Source organism: Salmo salar, chromosome ssa18 (genome assembly GCF_905237065.1).
Source record: "Salmo salar chromosome ssa18, Ssal_v3.1, whole genome shotgun sequence".
NCBI classification, from domain to species: Eukaryota; Metazoa; Chordata; class Actinopteri; order Salmoniformes; family Salmonidae; genus Salmo; species Salmo salar.
The window spans coordinates 14,299,532-14,325,134 of NC_059459.1; the positions used below are offsets into that span (position 1 = coordinate 14,299,532).

Here is a 25,603-nt window from a genome sequence, read left to right on the forward strand (position 1 = left end):
ACCACGTGATCTTTTGTCGCTGTTTTGGAATGGCTTCCTGTATCTTCTCTTTTCACGCGCTCTAAGAACATGGATTACTGTTTAACGCTATTAAACCCTTTTTTAAAGAACTACCATAGAAGAGGCAATACACATAGAGAAAGATACAGGGCAATACAGAAACGGAAAAGAGAAACCTTCAATACGAACTTAAAATGTTCTTATTCCAGTTACCAGAGGTTGTGCTCTACCACATTATGTCATATTTGGAATACAAGTCTTTGAGTCGCCTTTCTCAAGTTTGCAAAACAATTTACCATTTTGCAAATCGTGACGCCGTATGGAGGAAGATAGCAAAAGAGTTCATAAACACTGGAATTACACGACAAGGAGCAGATGTGTAAGAGATATTGTTTTATTCGTACAGTAAGTAGGGTACAGTGGTTGTTTCATGATGAGCATCATGACTTCCCAAGAGTTGTTTACATCTACTTCCACGCGGCTTGCTACAGTTGTTGCCATTCACACCGCTATCCTTCTTGATGCAAAATTATGCAACGCTGTAGCATGTACTGAATGGGCTATGTTTCAGCATGGTGCCCAAAGAAAACGTTTATGTCTTGTAAAAACGCATACAGATAGCCTCGTGGTTACTTGCTATAGATATCTGAACGGCGTTTACAAATAAATTGTAGCTGCATAATAACACATGCCTTATTGCACACAGTCATGCTGCTACATAATCCTGAGAATATCCTCGGCCAATGACTGCAGTTATGTTGACATGACGACACTGTTTTTCAGGATACATTCATTCTATGAAATATATATATATATATATAGCCTATTTCCCACTTGCTGCTGTGGAAGCCCTGAGTCTGACTGACTGGTCTAGAAACACTGGTCTAGAGAACCTAACATTGTGAATTGGACCTGAGCCATTCTGGCATCACTGCTGCCTTCCCCAGCACAGCTACTTATGCCACAGTGACAGCCACTCGTATCAAACCATGGGTCTCCTTTGAGATGCAGCCTAACAGCAGTGTAAATACACTTGGTAATCCTGCTGAGCGCTACAGGACACCACATCCCACAGCTCTGTGAGAGAAGCAGGCTGTTTCCTCCAGCCCACATCCACCCCCTCTGGCACAGGCCTCCTGAACACATGTGAACACATATGCTAATGTTCTGGACGACAGTGTTGGGTTCAAGTATGACAATATGGGTCTATTTGAGGCCTCCTGCTATTCCTTGTGATATTCACATCATATCTGGTAATATACAGCACGCAATGCTGTAATTCTATGCCTTTTGGGCAATGTTTGTGTGCGTTGTCCGTTCGGAGGTTTTATTTAAGTGGTGTTCCTCAGGGGTTATAATTGTGTTATCACCTCACTATCCATGTTACAGGTATCCCCACATCCCGCTGAAGGACAGAGTGAAGGTATCTCAGAACTGGTGCCATGGGATCTGCAGAAAGGAAGTCATGCTCAAATGGAGGATTAAGTGAGTGTGTTTGTGAGTTTTGGCATCATGGCACCACAGTGTAGGTTCAGGAGTTTCTCTAATCCATCTTATCTCTTGCGCCAGGTGAAAGTTTAGGGAGAAAAAGTTGCAAAAGAGGTCCTGAAGAATTATTGTTAGTTTTTTTTAATGAAGCTGTATACAAGTAAAAGGTATTAAACATTGGAAAATGGTTGCTGAATAGCTTATAGTTATAGATGTTGGGCCTGAAAAGCTCATTAGGAGTAGCAGTAAGCACTATCCAGAGAGTCAATGGTTAGCTTACAGTCTATCCCTAGATTACCATTCACAAGGTTTCAACTAGAGAGGATCATGCTCTCCTTTTAGTCATTGTGCCACCTCAATCTGTGAAGTCTGAAGTGAGATGTAGAAAAACATGTAGTACCAGTCAAAAGTTTGGACATACCTTCTCATTCAAGGGCTTTTCTTTATTTTTACTATTTTCTACATTGTACAATAATAGTGAAGACATTAAAACTATGAAATAACGCATATGGAATCATGTAGTAATCAAAAAAGTGTTAAACAATTCAAAATATATTTTGTATTTGAGATTCTTCAAAGTAGCCACCCTTTGCCTTGATGACAGCTTTGCACACTCTTGACATACTCTCAACCAGCTTCACCTGGAATGCTTTTCCAACAGTCTTGAAGGAGTTCCCACATATGCTGAGCACTTGTTGGCAGCTTTTCCTTCACTCTGCGGACCAACTCATCCCAAACCATCTCAATTGGGTTGAGTTCAGTGTGATTGTGGAGGCCAGGTCATCTGATGCAGCACTCCATCACTCTCCTTCTTGGTCAAATAGCCCTTTCACAGCCTGGAGGTGTGTTGGGTCATTGTCCCACTAAGCGCAAACCGGATGGATGACGTATCGCTGCAGAATGCTGTGGTAGCCATGCTGGTTAAGTGTGCCTTGAATTCTAAATACATCACGGATAGTGTCACCAGCAAAGCACCATCACACCTCCTCCTCCATGCCTCACGGTGGGAACCACACATGCAGAGATCATCCGTTCACCTACTGCGTCATACAAAGACACAGCGGTTCGAACCAAAAATCTCAAATTTGGACTCATCAGACCAAAGGAGAGATTTCCACCAGTCTAACGTCCATTGCTGGTGTTTCTTGGCCCAAGCAAGTTTTTTCTTCTTATTGGTGTCCTTTAGAAGTAGTTTCTTTACAGCAATTCGACCATGAAGTCCTGATTCACGCAGTCTCCTCTGAACAGGATGTTGAGATGTGTCTGTTACTTGAACTCTGTGAAGCATTTATTTGGGCTGCAATCTGAGGTGCAGTTAACTCTAATGAACTTATCCTCTGCGGCAGAGGTAACTCTGGGTCTTTCTTTCTTGTGGCGGTCCTCATGAAATCCAGTTTCATCATAGCGCTTGATGGTTTTTGCGACTACGCTTGAAGAAACTTCCAAAGTTCTTGAAATTTTCCACATTGACTGACCTTCATGTCTTATAGTAATGATGGACTGTCGATTCTCTTTGCTTATTTGAGCTGTTCTTGCCATATGGACTTGGTCTTTTACCAAATAGGGCTATCTTCTGTATACCATCCCTACCTTGTCACAACACAACTGATTGGCTCAAATGCATTAAGAAGAAATTCCACAAATTAACTTTTAACAAGGCACACCTGTTAATTGAAATGCATTCCAGATGACTACCTCATGAAGCTGGTTGAGAGAATGCCAAGAGTGTGCAAAGCTGTCATCAAGGCAAAGCCTGGCTACTTTGAAGAATCTCAAATATAAAATGTATTTTGATTTGTTTAACACTTTTTTCGTTACTACATGATTTCATATGTGTTATTTCATAGTTTTGATTTCTTCACTATTATTCCACAATGTAGAAAACAGTAAAAAATAAAGAAAAAATCTTGGAATGAGTAGGTGTGTCCAAACTTTTGACTGGTACTGTATGTCAGAGTATTTTCCATTATTTGATTGTGTGTTCCCCCTACAGCTTGTTGCCATGGATACAGCTAGACGGGGATGTGCTGTATCTGTCTCAGGCTGCAGACATCGGAGCGTACCATCTGAGGCCGGACACGGGGAAGCTCCAGCGCAGCCCCATGGCTCTGTTCTCAGGACACCTGGAAGACGTGTGTCGATTTGCTGTGACTGACACACACCTCGTTAGTGGAGGGAGGTAATCAGCAGTAATCACCTTGACTCAAACTCCTGAAAGGAATAATATCAGTAGTTGAAGTTCAGTCTATCATGTTGCTTCAATACTCACTTGCCATTCTTACTGTGTACGTGCTTCAACTAAAGGTCATAGAAGCATCATCACTACTGCAGACCCACGGCCATAGAAGCACACTCTCAGTCAAAGATATCATATTCCATTTAATGTACTCATGTCTGTTATAGTGAACTATTATCTGCCTCTTTCAGTGATGGTAAGATCCTGGTGCACCACAGGAGGAATGGCTTCTCTATGGAGTACTCAGGTCACAACCAGGAGGTGAATTGCCTGGACTGCAGAGGAGGACTGATCGTCAGCGGCTCCAGAGACAGAACAGCCCGGGTGAGACACACTAATATTCTAGCACCCAATGTGTCAGTTTGTTTAGATGATACTGGCTGACATAGAGCTCCACTGTAGTTTCACATTGGGTGGCAACCAAAGTGTGTGTCAAATGCAAGCTTGGCGAATAAATTGAAATCATTAACTCTGTGTGTTCCACCCTGGCTACATTTACACACTGTGTGTTCCACCCTGGCTGCATTTACACAGGCAGCCCAATTCTGATCTTTTTGTTGACTAATTGATCTTTTGACCAATCAGCTCTGAACAAGATCTGATGTGATTGGTCAAAAGCCCAATTTGTGGGAAAATATCAGAATTGGCTTGCCTGTGGGAACGCAGCCTCTGTTGCGTATTAGGGTGTACTGTCAACCACAGACAACTATGGTTTTAATGTTAGTATTTTCTTAATGTTTCCTTTTAGATTTGGACTTTTTCTTCCAACTGCCCCAGAGACACGATCCCTATGAACGACAGGGTGTGGTCTGTGGCTATTAGTCCCACGCAGAGGTACGTAATGTACATGCCTAGAATGTCCCAAAACAGTCAAACAGCTACACTAACATCATACATGAGTGCACAAAAGGTAGAGTCCTGACCCCCCGGACAACCCCCATCAGTCAGTACGACACCCTGACTTCAGTTATGCCATTGGCATGAAAATAGTTGTCAGCCACCGGTTTGGGTGAGAGTTGAGGTTGGGGCTAGATTAACCTGAGTGGTGGGTTCATTGTCCTCTGTTACTGAATAGGACAATATTTATTTCCCTCAGGTGGTCTGGGGAACAGTGAAAGAGGGATCGAGAGAGGTGAAAAAACAGGACATCAAGGCAAAGCGTCTTCATAGGCCCTTTGATTGCTCAGCCATGTTGCTACACACCCACACACGTAATGATGCTCACACACACGAAAGCAAGCACACGCGCACATACGTACACACACACAAGCGAGTGAACACACACACAGGGACACCCTTAATGACACACAGACGCACAAGGCTGTAACAGTATCCCTGCTTCACCACCTGCCCCAGACCGGCAGGCAGCTGATCCATCAAACTGGCCTTAGCGCCGCAGCAGAGTGGAAACACTATGAGTCACAGCAACAAAGGGCAGCTCTCCTCGGCTGACAGGTCCCTGGTCAACTCTCTTCAATTCAGGCAATCAGAGACACCATCATCTTCTGGGTGGATTGTTCATGCATTACATTTCCATGAATTGACTGGAATTTATTCAGGTAGACCTGGAAGACTGAAACTGTAGTGAGACTGGCTGTTTCTGCTCGTTGACCCCCGCCATACATTCATTCAGTATAAACTCAACTTCACACGCACACTTTTATTGTAGAAACACACACAGCCACAGACAGTATGAACTCGCTCGCTCTGTCACACACACACTCCTTCAGTATATATTACTCTCACACAGACACACACATTCACGTTGAGCCCCGGTGGCCCTGTCTGCTCAGCCAGAACTTTAGATCTGAGAGTATGGGGCGATTATCCACATCATTAATTCTCCAATTTGCTGGCTGAAATAGCAGCCGTGCCTCAGCCTGCTGCCCCCTCATAATGAACCTGCTCCTTCCACACACTGACCAATGACCTGGTTAATTAATAGACCCCTGGAACCGAGGTGTCGACTCGCTGACAAACCTATAAGCCCACCTATCCCCTTGCAACCTCATCACTCCTGGAGCTAGGAGGATACAAGGAGAGAGATGTCAGTGCTTTGTCAAATATTACATGTGATGGCACCGCCAATTCATTGAAAATGATTGCATGACACAGGTCTTGTTAATAAGGAAATGGCTCAAAATCAATCTAATAACCTAGCTCTTTATGGTAGACCTTTCCACTCTACCAACTGTGTCGCATGACACAGGTGCTATCGTTTACCCATTAAGGGTCAGTTAGGGGCATTGAAAGTTTTAGTTTGATCTTGTTTTAAATGACAGTTGAAAGCGACAGGGAGCAAAATGGTGGAAGCAGCATGTTTTTGATTTGGTGGGGGGGAAAGGGGGCTCCTTGTGTTTTAAATGTAATTGTCCCTGCTTCACGCTCAAGGAATCTAAAGAGTAGAGAGGGGGCCTGCCATGCTATTGCTAACTGTAGTGTTGGTACCGTTCTGTAGCTACAACTTTAGGGTTGCTTTTCTAAATGTTACATTTGAGTCATGTAGCAGACGCTCTTATCCAGAACTACTTACACTAGTGAGTGCATACATTTTTGTGCTGGTCTCATATGGGAATCGAACCCACAACCCTGGCGTCGCACGTACCAACTAAGCCACACATAACAATATCTGTTATTCTGTCATTGAGTGCGGCACTTGCAATTTGAATGCGCCTCGAGGAATATAATTTTTTGGCATAGTATGCGACAGGCTGAACAATTGAATAGGTAAACTATTTTACTTTGGGGTTGTCTGATTTTGCTGTTGCTTACTTTTGTTGTTAGCTGTGGAAAATTAAATGGGGTCAACTATTTTTCATTAGATAATTCAAATAACCAAAAGGTACCGGGTCTCAGCTTTGCCTGGCTCTCATTTTGATCGTACTGTAGGTACCGGGTCTCAGCTTTGCCTGGCTCTCAGTTTGATCGTACTGTAGGTACCGGGTCTCAGCTTTGCCTGGCTCTCAGTTTGATCGTACTGTAGGTACCGGGTCTCAGCTTTGCCTGGCTCATTTTGATCGTACTGTAGGTACCGGGTCTCAGCTTTGCCTGGCTCTCAGTTTGATCGTACTGTAGGTACCAGGTCTCAGCTTTGCCTGGCTCTCAATTTGATCGTACTGTAGGTACCAGGTCTCAGCTTTGCCTGGCTCTCAATTTGATCGTACTGTAGGTACCGGGTCTCAGCTTTGCCTGGCTCTCAGTTTGATCGTACTGTAGGTACCAGGTCTCAGCTTTGCCTGGCTCTCAGTTTGATCGTACTGTAGGTACCGGGTCTCAGCTTTGCCTGGCTCTCAGATTGATCGTACTGTAGGTACCGGGTCTCAGCTTTGCCTGGCTCTCAGTTTGATCGTACTGTAGGTACCGGGTCTCAGCTTTGCCTGGCTCTCAGTTTGATCGTACTGTAGGTACCGGGTCTCAGCTTTGCCTGGCTCTCAGTTTGATCGTACTGTAGGTACCGGGTCTCAGCTTTGCCTGGCTCTCAATTTTGATCGTACTGTAGGTGCCGGGTCTCAGGCTCGGCGGGACCCTGCCCAATTGAATCCCTGCTAACCATATCCACTTTCGTTGTCGGTACTACCACAACTATACTGATATTACCCAATGTCAGTGTTGCCCTATATTAATTTAGCAGCGGTGGTATGATAAAAAAAAAGATACATCTTTTTGACCATGGGCATTACGATCAGGTCGTGTGCAGCTGTACTCCGAATTGATGATTACTTGTGTGCTGCAAGCTGTGGGCAGGTTTGAAATAAACCCAAACCAAGGAAAACGGTTACGGTACCCTTCATTCCATGACACACCATTTTGTTCCTATCATTTCGCAAATCGCCGTTTTGGACGAGACTGACTTTATGATCAAAATGATTTTATTTACACTTTGTAGTAAATTCGGACTCATATCGATGCCACATAGGCTGTTTTCAAAAAGAGAAGTTGCTTTTAAAGGCAGTCGCTCTTTCGAACTTTAAAATGTTCTCTCCCGCCCCATGGCAAAATGTGTAGAATTGCAGGAAATGAACTTTAAAACAGCAACATTTTGTCGCTGCAGCCAAGAGAAGACCCTCTAAAATGTTCAGTCGGAGACAAATGCAGATGGGCAACACCATGCTCCAGCCTATTTATTTAAAGCCGCTATGCTGCATCATTTGGGCTACAAATTATAATGCTTTTAAAGGGAAAATTATATTTCAGATTGTGCCATTCATTTTGGAGTAGAATGTCCTTCTACCAGAAATGACCTTCTCACAGTCATTCTACAAAAAAATCTCACGGGAACCCCCCCCCCCCAAGCAGCAAAAGGAATCCCCCCCGCTCTGCTACACTGCCGCTGTCGCTGCTTTTCTCATATTGACCCTAGTGTTCAAGCTGTGGGCGGCGAAATGTTCCCCTCTCTTTATCCTTCCCATTCCCCCCTTTCTCTGTAATCTTCCTCTCTTGGTGTCCCTCTTTCCATCTCTCTCTCTTGGGTTTTCCAGTATATTTCATCTCAAAGTCTATTAAAGGATTACAAAGAGGTGTATTGTGGCTGCGTTGAAATGCCAATGCTGATGTGACTCCGTGTTGGTCCCTGCCTACGTTGGGCGAGATTGATCCCAGCAGTAGATCTGGCCCTGGTCCTTTCTTTCATGCTTTTCTCAATCGAATGTCTTTCCACACCACACTGTGTGATACTGTATCTGTCCCGAGGCCCACCTCATATAGGCTACCTGGCGAGGCAGGTAGCCTAGTGGTTAGAGCGTTGGGCCAGTAACCGAAAGGTTGCTGGATTGAATCCCCGAGCTGACAAGGTAAGAATCTGTCGTTCTGCCCCTGAACAAGGCAGTTAACCCACTATTTATTATTATTTGAAATCTTTTTAAATATGGCACATGGTTACTGGAATAGGACTGGGCTCTGTTGGATCCATGTCCTAGAGGTTTTCTGTCATTGACTCGCAATTGAGTAAGAGGGGTCGAATCCGGTCTTAGACTTGACTCTGACAGGGACAGACTTACTCCCCAACACTGTTCCAAGACTACACATTAGATATGAGGACTTGCAGTATTAGTGAGAGAGGATGAGGGTGGACATGGGTCCAAATACTGCCTTTTCCACTCTCCCACCATGTCTATATCTCTGTCTTTCTCTCTTCCTCTCACTTTCTCACCCTCTCTTGGTACAGTTTCTTTGAATTATAAAGAAGCGGGCAGGTGGTTAGTAGTTGACTGAGGTGTTTCCTGCAAATAGGCTTGGGCCAACAAGACCGGACAGGTTGAGGAGCGCTGGAGCTGTCGTGGCAGATCACACTGTTCGATGGGAGAGAGCATGGAGTCACGACTGATTGGATTTCGTACCATATGTTGTTTTATTGAGTGATGATACTATTTATTGCTGCTGTATTGCTGTTCTGTAGGAAGAGTAAGGAAATGGTCTAGGAACAATGTAATGAAAGCAAGGTTTCTCCCTCCTAGGGAATTCTTGCCATTGTTACCTCTGCGTTTTTATTGAGGGTTTAAGGCTGACTCTTTGTTACAAATATAGGCTCTTTGAAAAACTGCAGCCATACAAATGCAATTTGATAAATTGATTGGCTGGAACTCTGGTGTTAATCAGATAAGTGTGTGATTCTCATGAAACATAATCTATGTTGCTATAGTTTACCCATAAATCCTAAAAATGTTATATTAGTTGAAGTTTACATTAAACTATACTATTTATTACGTACAAACACAGAGTCTGTGGACATGTTTCATTAACGTAACACTTTTTCAAGTTCCTGTAAAAACTCCAATCAGTTTTTAAATAAAGTTGTATTCACCCGTGATGCATCATCTAGAGGAGTAGTAGAAGTTAAGTTAATGAATTCGCTTATATGCCTTCAGAATGAGGTTCTTATTCTCAAACACCCCCCTTTACCCTGCTTGGCTTTCTCATGACTGAAATGGCTAAAAAGCTCAAATTGGGAAAAAGTCTTACATTTTATAATAATTTTATGATACAATTTTAAATATGTGCATTTTCAGTGTTATAATTAACTCCGGCCTTTTCATTAGGGGAGCAATGTTAAAAAGATGATGAATTGATTTCTTTTTCTTTTTTGGATTGTTGCAGTAATGAGAATTTTGTGGAAATGGTGGTAGAATGCATAATATCTGATAAAAAAAACATAGTAATAATTATGAAATAGATAAGAACAGATTCTAATCTCATTGATCCAAGATATATACATTTTTTTTTAAATCATTTAAAATGACACCTGAGAATGTTTGGATCAAATTTTTGTTTCGTGAGAATGACCCAACTGTATTTCCATAAGAGATTCACCACAAAAGCTGTCACTCACACCCAGAGTATCACCTGTGTGCATGTGTTACAGGGTTAGCAGAACGGAATAGCCAATAACAGACCACTCCAAAGAACCAATTAGGGTTTGACGCTCAGTGTCAAAGAGCCTATGAGATCAATCCATTTCTCAGTGCCAAAATGCAGTTACACAATGTATGTAGGCAAGATTGGGGGGGATGGAGGGGGGGTTATACGGACCACTCGTAAAGGGGAGGGGGCTGGAAGCCACTGGAGGGAGAAGCCACCCTGAGGAGAGGTGAGAAAGGGGCGCTTTTCCTGGGTTTGCTTTGTTTAGAATTCCTCAAGCACAACTACAAAGATGTTGCAGGGGCAATGCCTTTGAACGTTTCCAAAGAAAATGATTGTTGGATAAACCGCCCCGATTCGCCACTTTCTCACCATGGAGGGAGGCTGACCTCTGACCTCTAGTATCAAAGTACTGGGAGACGCCCCCTCCAGCCCCCCCCACCTCTGATTTTACCCCCACTGCTCTGCCCCACTCAACCGCAAGAAAAAGGCTGAAATTCATGTCTTTCTCTTTCGTCTCTCACAGGCTGGGCCTGTGGCTCAGGAGTCAAGAATTCAATTAGTTAAAAAAAGAGAAGAAAAGAGAGAGGCTGCAACAATGCAGCGATAAGGGGCAGAATGTGCGTTCCCACACGCTAAATACAGGGCGCTTTCTCTGGGGCCCACAGAGCCGGAGGACCCGCACTGCAGGAGGCAAGAATAATCACAGCTCCTCTGAACCACTCATTACACACACACACACACACACACACACACACACACACACACACACACACACACACACACACACACACACACACACACACACACACACCTGACACCCACATTCCACAGCCATACGGTACCTCAAATTTACACACAGGCACTCCTAAGCTACTTCAAACACATACCCAAGTGCACACCTCATACACACACGTGCGCGCACACACTGCTCAAATTCAGTTTACAGACACATACACATACTAGCACCTCAGACATAGCTGACAAACATACACATACACAACTCACACAGGCCTCTCATTACACACCACCTCATACAGGTGTTCCTCGGGTTCACTTGCTCTCCCTGAGAGACTAGGCCTGCTGTTCAATGTACAGAATGGAAACAACACTACTCGTGATCGACATCATGGCATAAATTGGGTTAATCATACAACTGCCCAGTCAACATGGGTTGGTATATCAGATTCTGTTATTGAATGAATTGTGTTCTATCAACATTGAAATATCCCTCTTCTCGTCGATGGTCTAGGTTGAATTGATTGTTTGTTGAAAGCATTGATGTTTGTTTTGTTTCTTTGCACACAGACATCAATTTGCCAACATGGTTCAATGGTCAATTGAATGGATGTTAGTTCTATAATCCAGTATCCTAATGACTGTCGCTCCTTTCATCTTTCTGAGTGAGAAGAAGATGAGTGACAAGGTCTCTGATCATTCAAGGGAACCGGAGTTGAGCTGACACATACCACAATGAATGAATCCTCATTTGTGTCTGTCTATTGGTCCTCAGCTGGTAGAGCATAGCATAGTTGGTTCGATTTCTGGGACCACCCGTACGTAAAATGTACGCATGCACGATGACTGTAAGTCGCTTTGGACAAAAGAGTCTGCTAAATGGCATAGTCTATTGTTGTAATCCATTATAGAAATCCACTAGACTCATAATCGGCATCATCTGAACTTTAATGTTGAGCTGTTGTTAGTTGGAGGATAGCCGTTAGTATAGCGAGACCGGATGGTGTTTTCAATACATGGTGGCGGGCCGTTCTGTTCCGTTCCAGCCGGCTGAGCAGAGCAGCGCAGAGGGGCTATGTGTGGAATGTCCTGGTGCTGTCCTGGTGACCTCAGACAGAGGGGACACAAACAGAAGCCAAAAGGGCCAAGGGGGTGGGGTATTGGGGGGAGGGGGGGGTCTTGGCGAGCCCCTGCCATTGTCCCCCTCCCGGCTGATATAAAAGCATCATAACCCTTTGAGCTCAGACATATTTAGAGAGCAGATAAAAGCACTTTTTACAAACTAGATACACGGCGAGCACAAAGCCGGGGGTCAAGCGCAACAAATTAACAACCTCTTTTGCCTAGGGGGGGGGGGGGCGGGGGGCATAGCTAAATCGCCCCTGGAGTCCATCGCCATGCCTCTACATTCCCAGCGCCTGCATGGTCTATGTTCATCTCTGCTATTTAGCCTATTCTTCTGTAATTGGTTGGGCTTTAGTTTAGATAAATGGTGACTGACTTGTTTTGTTTGGAGTATTGTTGTTCATGCGATAGGTTTGTGTGGGATTCTTTGAATTTCACGAAAGTGGTGCCAATCTTTGGCAATGGCGAAAGAATTGGAGTCAGGTCAAATGTAAAATTTTATTTTGATGTCAGATAGCCACATATCCCATTTTAAACAGTAAGCTTCACTATTTCGTATTTTGCCATAAGCTACGATAGTGCCAAGGAGAAATTCAACTGACAGTGCGTACCTGTTACCCTTGTCTCTCAGAAGAATAAACGTTGCAAGACTGGAGTGTAGTTGTTCCATTTGGTGTAGTACAGCTGTTTAGGTAGTAAGCTGAAAGTCCTACACATGGAAATTGTATCCTTTTGTAGTACCTAGTGATGCAAGCCAAATGCTAAAGCCAAACTGGTGGCTTAGAATGTGCTGCCCGACACCAAAGTACACCACTAACCCACAGGCTGTAGAACGGACATATCATTAGAACACTGAGTCAAATTCTGCTTCCTAAGTCCATACATTTACTTCTGGTGTTTGACACTAAATTTACTTTCTATGTGTTTGACTTTTGGACTTGATTTACTGTAGTATGACTCCAAGCAGGTTCAAATAGGTAACGTTTTTAATTTCTAAGGAAAACAATTGGAGAATCCCCTATTAACTGAGAAATAATTATCATAACATGTCATTTGTTAGACTAGATTCCTAGACCAGGCTGTTGTTCACCTCTTTGTTAGGAAACTAGAAGTGATTTTGGGGCTGAGAATGGGGATGGGTTAACAGAAGTGGAGCGTTTGCGGTGGTCTTGGGAAAGCGTGGAGCGCCCTGTGCGGTCAGCTTGTTGATTTGGAGCTAACAATGTTGGTACTGTTGGGCTCTTCTCCCAGCGGGGGCTCAGTGCGTGCGTGTTTCTGTCTGTGTGTGCGCTTGTCTGTGATTGTGTGTGTTCCCAATGGGGGCTGAGTTAGTTTGTGTGACCCTGCCACACAGCCCCTTAGATAATGCAGCCAGCTGATGAGGTTACCCAAACGGCAGCAGAGGCCCAGCATGTCCTTATAATGAGGAGTGGACTGGGAAGTAGAGGGAGAAGGTTGGGGGGTTACAGAGATGGGGGTGATAGTAGCATCTCAGGCAGGGGATTTTATTTTACCTTTATTTAACTAGGCAAGTCAGATAAGAACAACTTCCTATTTTCAATGACGGCCTAGAAACAGTGGGTTAACTGCCTGTTCAGAGGCAGAACGACAGATTTGTACCTTGTCAGCTCGGGGATTTGAACTTGCAAACCTTTTGGTTACTAGTCCAACGCTCTAACCACTAGGCTACCCTGCCGTGATTGGGGGGAGAGGGGTTTTAGGGAGGGGGCACCTGTCCCACATCAGGCGAGAGAGGCTTTGACCTTAGCAGCTATAATATCAGTGAGTGATCTGACCCTAGATCAGGCCAATGCTCGGGGGGACAGAACCGGTTCATTGTATGTCTGTGCTGTGTACCCCCCTTCCTCCCCCAGCAGAGCAGAGCCCAGTGAGGGGTGAGTAATGTGAGTAATGGAGAGTAATAAGGGCCAGGCAGCGAGTGTGACCTTAACCCTATTGTATCTTGTGTCACCGGGGTTCAGAGGTCATACTCGCTGAGGGCCCGCCGCCCTGATTGGACCAAATGAGTTTACCCAACACTAATTAACGGGGGCTTCGCTAACGGGCCTCTCCGCTTAACGGGCCTGACAGCTGCCCCTGTGCCTCAGTACACCCTCCCGTGCCCCGCTCACGCCCCTCGTTACCCCTGTCTCAACGCCAAAGCGCCTCCACGCCACCCTTACCCCATTGCCAACCCACCCAGCCGCCAGAGGAAGAAACGCCAACCAAACCACCCACCACTGCTTCAACACAGTTATCTGTCTATTTCTCTGTCCTTCTCTCTGGCTATTCTATCCCACTGTTTTTCATTTGAGATCTGCCGTGCTTTCTTGAGATTGTATGCGAAAGCAGTTGATGCTGAAACTGTGAAGTAAAACGGAAAAATAGTAAATGAATAAGTGGTACAAAAGAAAGTAAAAAGAAAATCAAATGGTGGTTGTGCCCCAGGGTGTTGGACCTTCCCCTGTCAGTCAAACCAGCAGGAGGCCCTAAGCCTCAGACCTGGGCAGAGCTAACAGAAGCCCCCCTACTGCCCCTCTCCCCTTTGGCCCACCCCACCCTCTACACACAGACCCTACTACACCCCTCCTCTCCTCTCCTTTCACCCCTGTCCCTCCCATGCATACCTAGGCCACTACTTCCGACCTGTCAGTCCAATCAAAGGAGTGTTTTAGTTTCTCCTCTTTTCTCTCTCACCGCTGAAACAATAAACGTGTGTCTCTGACCGGAGACTGTTGAGGGTGTCACGCTTTAGCTTTGTCCTTTGAGGTGTCTCAGTATTCCCAGTTTTCCTAAACATTCCTCTGTTGTCTCCTCCACAGCTCCTTCGTGACCGGCACGGCCTGTTGTGCGAACTTCTCTCCTCTGCGGATTTGGGATGTTGAAAGGTAACTAACTACACAACACACACAAACACAGATACACACTCCACTGATTCACCTAGACTTTACACACCACTTACTACACACACACAACCCACAAACAACAGTACACTATGACCAAGCATCTTAACTACATTCCTATACAGTATAGATATTTAGAGTTGAGCCCTTCATCGTCCACCAGTAGTATTCCTACCAACCCACTTCTTACCAACCCAAGTATTCCAAGACCTCCCATCCTAGCCCATCTGTCAGTATAACTGATCACGGCAGTGAAAGTGGAACCTGGCTGTAATGATAGTTGTTGTTTCATCATTCCGTCTAAAAGCCTTTGCTTTGAGAAGTTCAAAGGGGGGCTGGGAGAATTCCTGGCACTGAAAGCCCAAGCTTAAACCTGATACAGCCCTGACAGGCCGCTGTAATTCCCAGCTTTACCTGCCGAATTAAACCTTCTGACACGTCCCGGGCCGGACAGAGAAAGGCGCTTCCTGCTCCAAATGACATGGACATTTGAGCTGGGGAAACGGGGGAAGGGAGGAAGGGGAGAAGGGAGGGGAAGTTATTTGTGCGTTGCAGGTGTTCCGAAAATATATTGACACAGTGTAGCAGAGCTCGTTCTTGCTAGAAAACATGAACAACATGTCCTTGTGTAGTATGTACATGTAGTATAGTATTCAGGTAGTGTGGTTTGTGTTTTTTTTCTCAGTTTAGGAGTAAATACTTTTAAGTCCCAGTCCTGAAAAATCAGATGTCTTTGCTGTAGTATGATGATTGGGACAAGTGGCCTGGCTGATCTGTGTCCCCCATTGTGACTTCCTGTCTGGTAATCAGCTGAGGTACAAAAAGTGGTCTGGGAGAGGGCAGGGCACATACTGTACACCGATGATGGCAGGATGAGGGTTATGGGGGCACTCTGTGTATCTGTAACTGTCTCTTATTTCCCATATCTCAGATGCACGTGCGCACACACAAACACAGACACAGATACACACATACACACACACACACATTCAACCTCTCCAGACCCACCACCATCACGATCCACCCCAACCTAAGACTACCAGCAGCATCCCAACCCAACCCTGTGCATTAGTGCGGCCACACTCCCTTTGACAGCGGACACATCAGAGAGAAAAGATCACAACCAAGACACTGTTACACCTGCAGCACCAAACATAGCCAGTAAAGCAGCTGAGTGCCTCAGGATCTGAACAAGACAGGAACCACAACATATTGCTGATTCCAGGAATGACTTGTCATCCGATGGTGGAAAATAGTGGCACAGGATGTGACTGAGGTCAATGGACTGCCAGTTTCTTTAAGAGGGGGAAAGAGGTGGAGAAATATAGATGGAGAAAAAGGTGAGAGGGAAGCTAGGGGAGGAAGAAAGGGATGAGTGTGTTCTGTCTATTACAATGGTAGGTGTGCTTTATGTGATTCATCTAGTTTCACAAAACAACTATTTTACTCTTTTAATTGTTTTTCAAGAAATCGTGACCTGAATGAGGCATGACCTTGTTTTATGACACATGTGGCGTTATTCTATAACAGGCTCATTAAAAATCAGTTTCTCTTTGTTGACCCTTCTAAGAGTTGCCATGCAAAACCAGAACCTTCCCACTTATGTGAGGCAAAGGAACCTTGACCATTCACCCATTGTGGCTTTGATTTTAATTTATTTTAACACATCTATTTTTTCTCCCATTGCAATTAATTCTGTGTCTTTTTCATCTCGATGGCACAAAGCCTATGATCACCCATACAGAGGGATCCCACACAAGTGGCGTTTTTGAGCGCACCCCAACTTTTCATGGTGCCTTCGCTCATGGATAAACAGGGAAAAAGCATCAAAGAACCCCAACCATCGCTCCGAGATTCCCGTCAAAGGGTCCCCACAATCGCCTGGCAGATTCCTGGCATTCCGCTCTGAAAAGCGGGGGTTAAATGTCTGCTTTGGGAGGTCGCTCTGTTATACAAATTGCACGGGCATTGTTTTTGGAGAGAACGCGTGTGACATTTAAAGGTGGCCATTGTTCCGCCCGTACATTCCTGCCCAGTTCTGTGTCCAGCAGTTCTCCCAGCTCCCTGAGTCCCCACTGTTTGTTTTAGGGTCTGAAAACCCCAGCAGGACTCTTTCTCTACCTGTCTGACATCCTTTCAGAGGAGTGGCTGTTTCCCAGCGCGGACGTCCCCAGGCCCAGTTTAGACACCAGACTTAACCTTACAAGAGCTCTCCCACCCATACTGCTTTTCTATAGCCACACCCCCCCCCCACACCAAGAGAGAATCCCCTTAGCTTCTCCTGTTTAAAAGTCTGTAAATTCATTAATGGTTCCTTTCACAAACTGTGTGTGGCCTGAAAGCCAACCTGACTCCTGCAGTGAGACCAGACAGGCTTAAATCAGGACTAACTCATTCTCCCTGTGTATCACAGACAGTCACTACTCTCATAACAGTCAGTCAGTCCCCCCTATGGCGAACAGTCAACTCACCTTCCAAAATCAATTCAGTGTTGGGCTTCATTTTATCTCAAATTCTCACTATTTATTAACCGAAAACCAATTTTCCACCCAGACAAACATGAGCATTCAAAATTTTATTTCAGTTGAATTTCAGTTCATTTCCTCAATTACTGGGAATGTGATTTGCCTCATGTCAACCCCATATCCCAGCTAATTAAGTCCCACATTCTGGCTCATCCAGGGTCAGTGGCACTAGCTACTCTGTAGTTTGAGTGGGGTCACAGAACATTGGTGTGAGAGCAGCAGTTCCCTCTCTCCACTCTCTGGGGTATACTGCCCATGTGATCTATCTCCCAAGTGCACCTTATTGATCTCTGAACTCCCACATATCCATATTGTAGACATCACCCTTGGTGACATGCAATCATTTGCTCCTTTTTTTGTTTAGCACTTTGCACTTTCACCTTTTTGTATTTTCTCGAGCATGGATTAAATGAAGTATATTTTTGCATCTCGGCCTCCTTGGGTTTTTCCTTTTCATGGTTTGAGTACGACTACCTTTTTCGCTACAGATGTTTTTTCTCTCTCACGCACCAGCCGCTATTCATCCTAGCCAGAGCGCTCACCCTCATATTGCCTTTTGACATGCAATCAAATCAGCCACAGAATAGTATTAACTAACTTGTAGTAAATAGTACCTGTTTTTATGGATCTAGTATGTATGTATGTATGTATGTGTGTGTGTATGTATGTATGTATGTATGTATGTATGTGTGTATATATACATACATACATACATACATACATACATACATACATACATACATACATACTATATATATATATATATATATATATATATATATATATATATATATATATATATATATATATATATATACATATACACGTGATATATATATATATATATATATATATACGTATATGTATGTATGTATGTGTATATATACATACATATACACGTGTGTTATATATATATATATACACATACATACATACATATATATATGTATATATATATATATACACACGTATGTATGTATGTATGTATATATATATATATATATATATATACGTATATGTATATGTATGTATATATATATATATATATATATACGTATATGTATATGTATGTATATATATATATATATATATATATATATATATATATATACATACATACATACATACATACATACATACATACATACATACATACATACATACGTGTGTATGTATATGTATGTATGTGTATATATATACGTGTATATGTATGTGTATATATATATATACGTGTATATGTATGTGTATATATATATATATACGTGTATATGTATATATGTATATATATATATATATATATTTTACATTTACATTTAAGTCATTTAGCAGACGCTCTTATCCAGAGCGACTTACAAAATGGTGCATTCACCTTATGATATCCAGTGATATATATATATACATACATACATACATACATACATACATACATACATACATACATACATATATATATATATATATACGTGTGTACATACATACATACATACATACATACATATATATATATGTGTGTGTGTGTATGTATATATGTGTATATATATATATATATATATATATTACTGCTCAAAAAAATAAAGGGAACACTTAAACAACACAATGTAACTCCAAGTCAATCACACTTCTGTGAAATCAAACTGTCCATTTAGGAAGCAACACTGATTGACAATAAATTTCACATGCTATTGTGCAAATGGAATAGACAACAGGTGGAAATTATAGGCAATTAGCAAGACACCCCCAATAAAGGAGTGGTTCTGCAGGTGGGGACCACAGACCACTTCTCAGTTCCTATGCTTCCTGGCTGATGTTTTGGTCACTTTTGAATGCTGGCGGTGCTTTCACTCTAGTGGTAGCATGAGACGGAGTCTACAACCCACACAAGTGGCTCAGGTATTGATGGCACATCAATGCGAGCTGTGGCAAGAAGGTTTGCTGTGTCTGTCAGCGTAGTGTCCAGAGCATGGAGGCGCTACCAGGAGACAGGCCAGTACATCAGGAGACGTGGAGGAGGCCGTAGGAGGGCAACAACCCAGCGGCAGGACCGCTACCTCCGCCTTTGTGCAAGGAGGAGCAGGAGGAGCACTGCCAGAGCCCTGCAAAATGACCTCCAGCAGGCCACAAATGTGCATGTGTCTGCTCAAACGGTCAGAAACAGACTCCATGAGGGTGGTATGAGGGCCCGACGTCCACAGGTGGGGGTTGTGCTTACAGCCCAACACCGTGCAGGACGTTTGGCATTTGCCAGAGAACACCAAGATTGGCAAATTCGCCACTGGTGCCCTGTGCTCTTCACAGATGAAAGCAGGTTCACACTGAGCACATGTGACAGACGTGACAGTCTGGAGACGCCGTGGAGAACGTTCTGCTGCCTGCAACATCCTCCAGCATGACCGGTTTGGCGGTGGGTCAGTCATGGTGTAGTGTGGCATTTCTTTGGGGGGCCGCACAGCCCTCCATGTGCTCGCCAGAGGTAGCCTGACTGCCATTAGGTACCGAGATGAGATGAGACCCCTTGTGAGACCATATGCTGGTGTGGTTGGCCCTGGGTTCCTCCTAATGCAAGACGATGCTAGACCTCATGTGTCTGGAGTGTCAGCAGTTCCTGCAAGAGGAAGGCATTGATGCTATGGACTGGCCCGCCCGTTCCCCAGACCTGAATCCAATTGAGCACATCTGGGACATCATGTCTCGCTCCATCCACCAACGCCACGTTGCACCACAGACTGTCCAGGAGTTGGCGGATGCTTTAGTCCAGGTCTGGGAGGAGATCCCTCAGGAGACCATCCGCCACCTCATCAGGAGCATGCCCAGGCGTTGTAGGGAGGTCATACAGGCACGTGGAGGCCACACACACTACTGAGCCTCATCTTGACTTGTTTTAAGGACATTACATCAAAGTTGGATCAGCCTGTAGTGTGGTTTTCCACTTTAATTTTGAGTGCGACTCCAAATCCAGACCTCCATGGGTTGATAAATTGGATTTCCATTGATTATTTTTGTGTGATTTTGTTGTCAGCACATTCAACTATGTAAAGAAAAAAGTATTTAATAAGATTATTTCATTCATTCAGATCTAGGATGTGTTATTTTAGTGTTCCCTTTATTTTTTTGAGCAGTGTGTATATATATATATATATATATATACACACCACTTTCTGGGAAATGATGGAGTCCTAGCTATTCTACATTGACTCTAACATCTGACGGTATTGACTCATCCCTGTGATTTCACAGACTCAAGAATGTGACAGGCTACATTCGGACAGACTCAGGTAGGTATGTGACGGTAACGACTCGTCAGGGTTATTTCATAGGCTCAACCATGTAACTTTCCACTCAGGCATGCTTTGGACCTGACTCAAGTATGTGATGGTGTGGACCCAGACATGAGATTGTCAGATCACACAATCAAGCCACAGCTCAAAGGCAAGCGGCAGCCGCACTAGCAGATACAGTACTTCTGACAGATTATATGGTTATGCTCCGTCCTGTAATCTTCCTGTGACCTAACAATTTGAGAATCCCGGCTGTTCTGCTGCTCGCCATCCACCGCACAGTGCTATTATGGCTTTAAGTTCTCGACGCAGATGTGAAGACCGCTTTCAGGGATCTGGGTTTTTATCATCTCACCTTGGTGTTTGACATTTTCAGAGGGCCACGAAGACCTTCAGTGCAATCAGCACAATTGGGTTTGTCTATGAGACATTGTATTTAGATAATGACTTGATTGGCCTATTGCCTTGTCGGTTGAGTGGTGTAGGGGCTGTCTATAAGACACATTTGAGTTATGAGTCAATTATTCACGTGTGGCTTGAGTGGTATAGGTGTTCTTTGTCCGACATGCGTTAAGCTCTGGGTTTTAGCAGTAAAAAGAAAATGAGGGATCGGTACCCCACACAGACACGTATCCCAGAGAGAGAGCCCCATCACGGACTCCCCATTGGCCAGGCTTAGACCCCAGCTCTGAGAAAGCTCTCGTCCAATAAGATGGCCCCCTGGGGTGAGGCTAGCGGATTACTAGTCTGCCCCTGGTGTTTGGAGCAGTGGGGGCACGAGCGAGAAGGGGGAGGGAGTGCAGTCACCAGGGCCAGTGGCCTCCTTTAAATGGTTGCTAGGGAGCAGGTATCAAAGGTCTGCGAGTAACACACAGTCACGGTCATGGAGGGAATTAAACCGCAACAAAGAGACAGTTATTCTGCAATAATCCGCCCTGCGGAGGGCAAGTTATTCTCCAAGAATCAGAGCCGCCGAGTGGGCAGCCAACGGAGGACTGTGATCACAAGAGCATGGTACTGCCCATACACACACCTTACACATCCTTTGTGCATTCATACACCACGATGCCCTCTCTCTCACTCTCACTCACACTCACACACCTCACCATCCCGGTGTTGTAGCGTGGGGGGGATCCTTGTAATCAGTCTCAGAGCCCTCTCCCAGATAGAGAGGTGTTGACTTTGATCTCCTCTGGGTGGTCTGGAGCCAGTGGGATTGGGAATATAGAGATGGAGAGAGAAGGGTAGTATATGGGAATATAAAGATACACACAGAGAGCTTAGGGGTGTATCAAGGATCAACCGCTATAAAGACCGAGACAGGTGAAAAGTGTTTTATCCATCTCACTGTGGGTTAAGGTGAGTTATACCTTACATCAATGAGTAGGGGCTCCATGTATTATTCATGGTTGCTTAGGGGCGTAAGTGAAAACTGCACATCCTCATTTGAAGCACTAAGGACATCCTGTATTGGACATATTAGTAGTCAGTAGCCAGCAGGCATTTATAGTATTGATACAGTGTAACATGCCTGTGATCTTAGGTGCAGAACTCCTGAACTGTCTCTGTCTTCATCTTTCTTCTTCTTACTTTCTCCCTATTTCTCCATCCTCCCTCTCCCTGTCTCTCAGGTGTGAGCTGCTGTGTTGTCTGGGTTCAGAGTTCCGTCGGGGTGCAGGTGTGTTGGATATAGTCTATGAGTCGCCTGTCCAGCTGCTCACCTGTGGCTACGACACCTACATCCGCTCCTGGGACCTTCGCCTCAGCCCCAGGTACGCCATCAGTCTGTCAGTCAGTTAGGCCATATATTAAGCTGTCAATTAATCATTTTGTTCGCATTTATGTATAAATTGTCAAAATGTAGATTCCGGTCAAGCATTATGATTGGCAGAGAGGCGTTCTGAGCCATACCAAAACGAGAATAGCATCACGGCTACATCATACACATCTACACACACGTGCTATGAGTCAACACAGCACACATAACAGCACTAGCAACACAGTGCAATCATTCCCCTCCCCTCCATCTTCCAAAAAGGAAGAGCACAGTATATCCCCACCCAGTCCAATCTGGGCGGTACCTGAATGATGCGGACCCTTGCACATTTCCACGACAAACCAAGCAGGGTCCTGCTATCAGAAGGGAGGGTGCCTTTTTCTTTGGGTGCGGTGTGTGTGTGTGTGTGTGTGTGTGTGTGTGTGTGTGTGTGTGTGTGTGTGTGTGGGGGGGGGTGGCGTGGGTCAGTCAAGTAACACAAATAAGAGCTGATTGTCTGTCAGCTCTGGGGGGTTGAGCTGGGAGGGGGGTCCCTCTTTAGACATCAATAATTCACACACACAGCCCCACCAGGAGGCTCCCTGGGACAGTGAGGAGGTGCAGGGTGTCTGGACCTTGGGTTCCCGCTGAAAGCAGGACTTTGAGTCTCGCAGACGCCTTGAGTGTAACTCACCAGCGGACAAAAACACATGCCCAACACACACACACTTTGTTCTCTGTCTGAAATACAGTGTTGTCTTGGTGTTGTCTCTTGTTATGGCTTTATGTTGTGTGGTGTTGTTGGGATGTATGTAGTGTCTTTTATCAGGTTGATCGATCATCTCATGGTCTTGTGGAATATGTGAGTTTTTGTGTGTTGGGTCATTTCATCATCTTTTTGGGGTTGTTTCTTTGTATTTATAGTGTGGCTTTTTGTAATTGGGTCATGGCAAATAGTTTTCTCATGCGATGTGGTATTGTCTTATTTAGCTATGTTTTTGTGTCGTGGCTGTGACATTCTCTGGATGAGATGGTCAGTGTGTGTGCGTTTTGTTCACAAACTGTTGCATTCTCACCTCGTCCGACTAACCACACACCACGTCGGCTATAGGTTTGGCAGAGAGAGGGAAAAAGAGAGAGAGAGAGAGAGAGAGAGAAAGAGGAGTCAGCCCAATTGGCCTAGTCTACCTCATGCACTCTTGTCTCAAACTGTCCCAGAAAAACACACTCCGAGAAACCGACACAGCTCAAACTCTCTCAGACACACACTCAATATTATTTTATGTCTTTACCTCAAATGCCAAGACAGGCAAAGTAGATTTGTGATGGCGACAGTCCTTTTGAGTCTGGTCGAATCAGAGCTATATTTGTCTATGTCTGGTGTCTCTCAACCCTTTAGGACACACTAGCTAGGTTTCCATCCAATTTGCGATCTGCTTTTCATGTGAATATTCTAAAATGCGCATTAAAAGAAGTTCATTTTCCCACCAGAAGTGTTTCCATCAAATTGACTTGTTGCGGATAAATAGCTGTGCGTGGTGATGTAGTGCACATTAAAAGCACTTTTGCGCTTAGAAACTAAGTAGCGAATAAAAATCTGAAGCTCATTGTGTTTCCATCGCGTTTTCTTTACCGATGGCTTTGTCACAAAAACTGTTGAGATAAATAGCAAACTTTCCCAATCTGGTTTTTGCTCATGCTTTCTAGTGTAGACAACTGTTTGCTGATAAAGTCAACAGGGAAGGTTATATGATAAGAGAAAGATCCCTTTTTTTTGGTCGATAATGTTAACCAAGCATAGCACCGACCGTCATGTCACCAGCATTCAAATAATACCCTAGATATTTATTGGAAATTTGCATGAAGCTCGTCACACACTTACAACCACGAAGTTCATCATAACTTATTTCATCTATAAACTCTTCATGCGTTTCCACGTGGTGGACTACATGCCACAATGTAACATGTTTTCTTTGACATTATGGTTATTGTATCAATAGTTGCTCATAACAGTGTTTCCACCGCAATTGTCGCAGAATGTATTTTTTGTCTAGCGTATTGTTTCGAGTTGGCATTAGGAGATTTTGCCAACAAATTAGCTGTTTCCATCAGGCCTGCCGTGTTTTTTTGTGTGTCAGGTTATTCATTGGTTGGATGGAAACCTGGCTAATTACAGTGAATTGAGCTCGCACTCATTGGATTGCTAAAATTAGGATGAACAGACTGTGTGTGTGTGTGTGTGTGTGTGTGTGTGTGTGTGTGTGTGTGTGTGTGTGTGTGTGCGCCTGTGTGTATTTGCGCATGTGCATACGTGTGTGTGTGAGAGTGACTCCAGACATCTCTGCTGCCCTGCTGTCTGCTCTCGGTCCCTGTTCATCACTTATTGATGAGGCACTAATGGATGATCGATCTCTATTGGCAGAACCCCCAAAATACTTCCCCTACCACCACCTCCTTCCCCACTGCAAACCCAGCCAGCGCTCCAACACCCCAGCGCCTTTCCGTTAACAACAGATGAAGTTTCAGCATCCTCACAAAACGCACACCACCATACAAAATGTAACTTCCTCATAACATGCACACATACATTTGCCTTCTTTAAAATTCTTCAGAGTACACTCTCCTAAATCCAGTCACACTCTGCACTGTGTTGCAGTGGTCCTTTTATCATAGCTCATCAACGTTAGTTGAACAAAATGAATGCTGTATTGCAAATGAAACAGATGTCTACTTTTTCCTCAACATTCTCTGATGTCATTTCCTCCTGTCCCAACAGGAAGTGTGTCATGGAGTGGGAGGAGCCTCACGACAGTGCCCTCTACTGCATCCAGACGGACGGGAATCACATGATTGCCAGTGGCTCCTCCTACTATGGCGTCATACGGACGTGGGATAAGCGGCAAACCCGCTGCTTAGAGGTGTGTGTGTGTGTGTGTGTGTGTGTGTGTGTGTGTGTAATCAAATGTGTGTGGGTGAGTGCCATTTATGACTGTTGTTGTCCTTGCCACAGATGTTCCAGCTGTCCTCTGCTGTGAGTAGCCCAGTGTACTGCCTGCGTTTCAACACCTCTCACCTGTACGCTGCCCTCGCCACAGCACTGCACTCTCTGGACTTCAAACAGGGCCCCCGGCCTCGCAGATAACACCCACTCCTACAGACAGCTGTTAGGATTTAAAACAATAAATTATGTTTTTGACAGTAAA

At 44.4% G+C, this 25,603-nt stretch overlaps 1 protein-coding gene across 1 annotated transcript; it reads left to right on the forward strand.

Annotated features, from left to right (window-relative positions):
• fbxw4 (F-box and WD repeat domain containing 4) lies at positions 1–25,603 on the forward strand. Its single transcript, XM_014154004.2, has 9 exons — positions 1–379; positions 1,390–1,485; positions 3,482–3,667; positions 3,916–4,048; positions 4,473–4,558; positions 14,764–14,829; positions 22,276–22,416; positions 25,177–25,318; positions 25,411–25,603. Exons 1-9 carry the CDS (start codon positions 195–197, stop codon positions 25,540–25,542), a joined length of 1,167 nt encoding a protein of 388 aa, XP_014009479.1. The 5' UTR covers positions 1–194; the 3' UTR covers positions 25,543–25,603.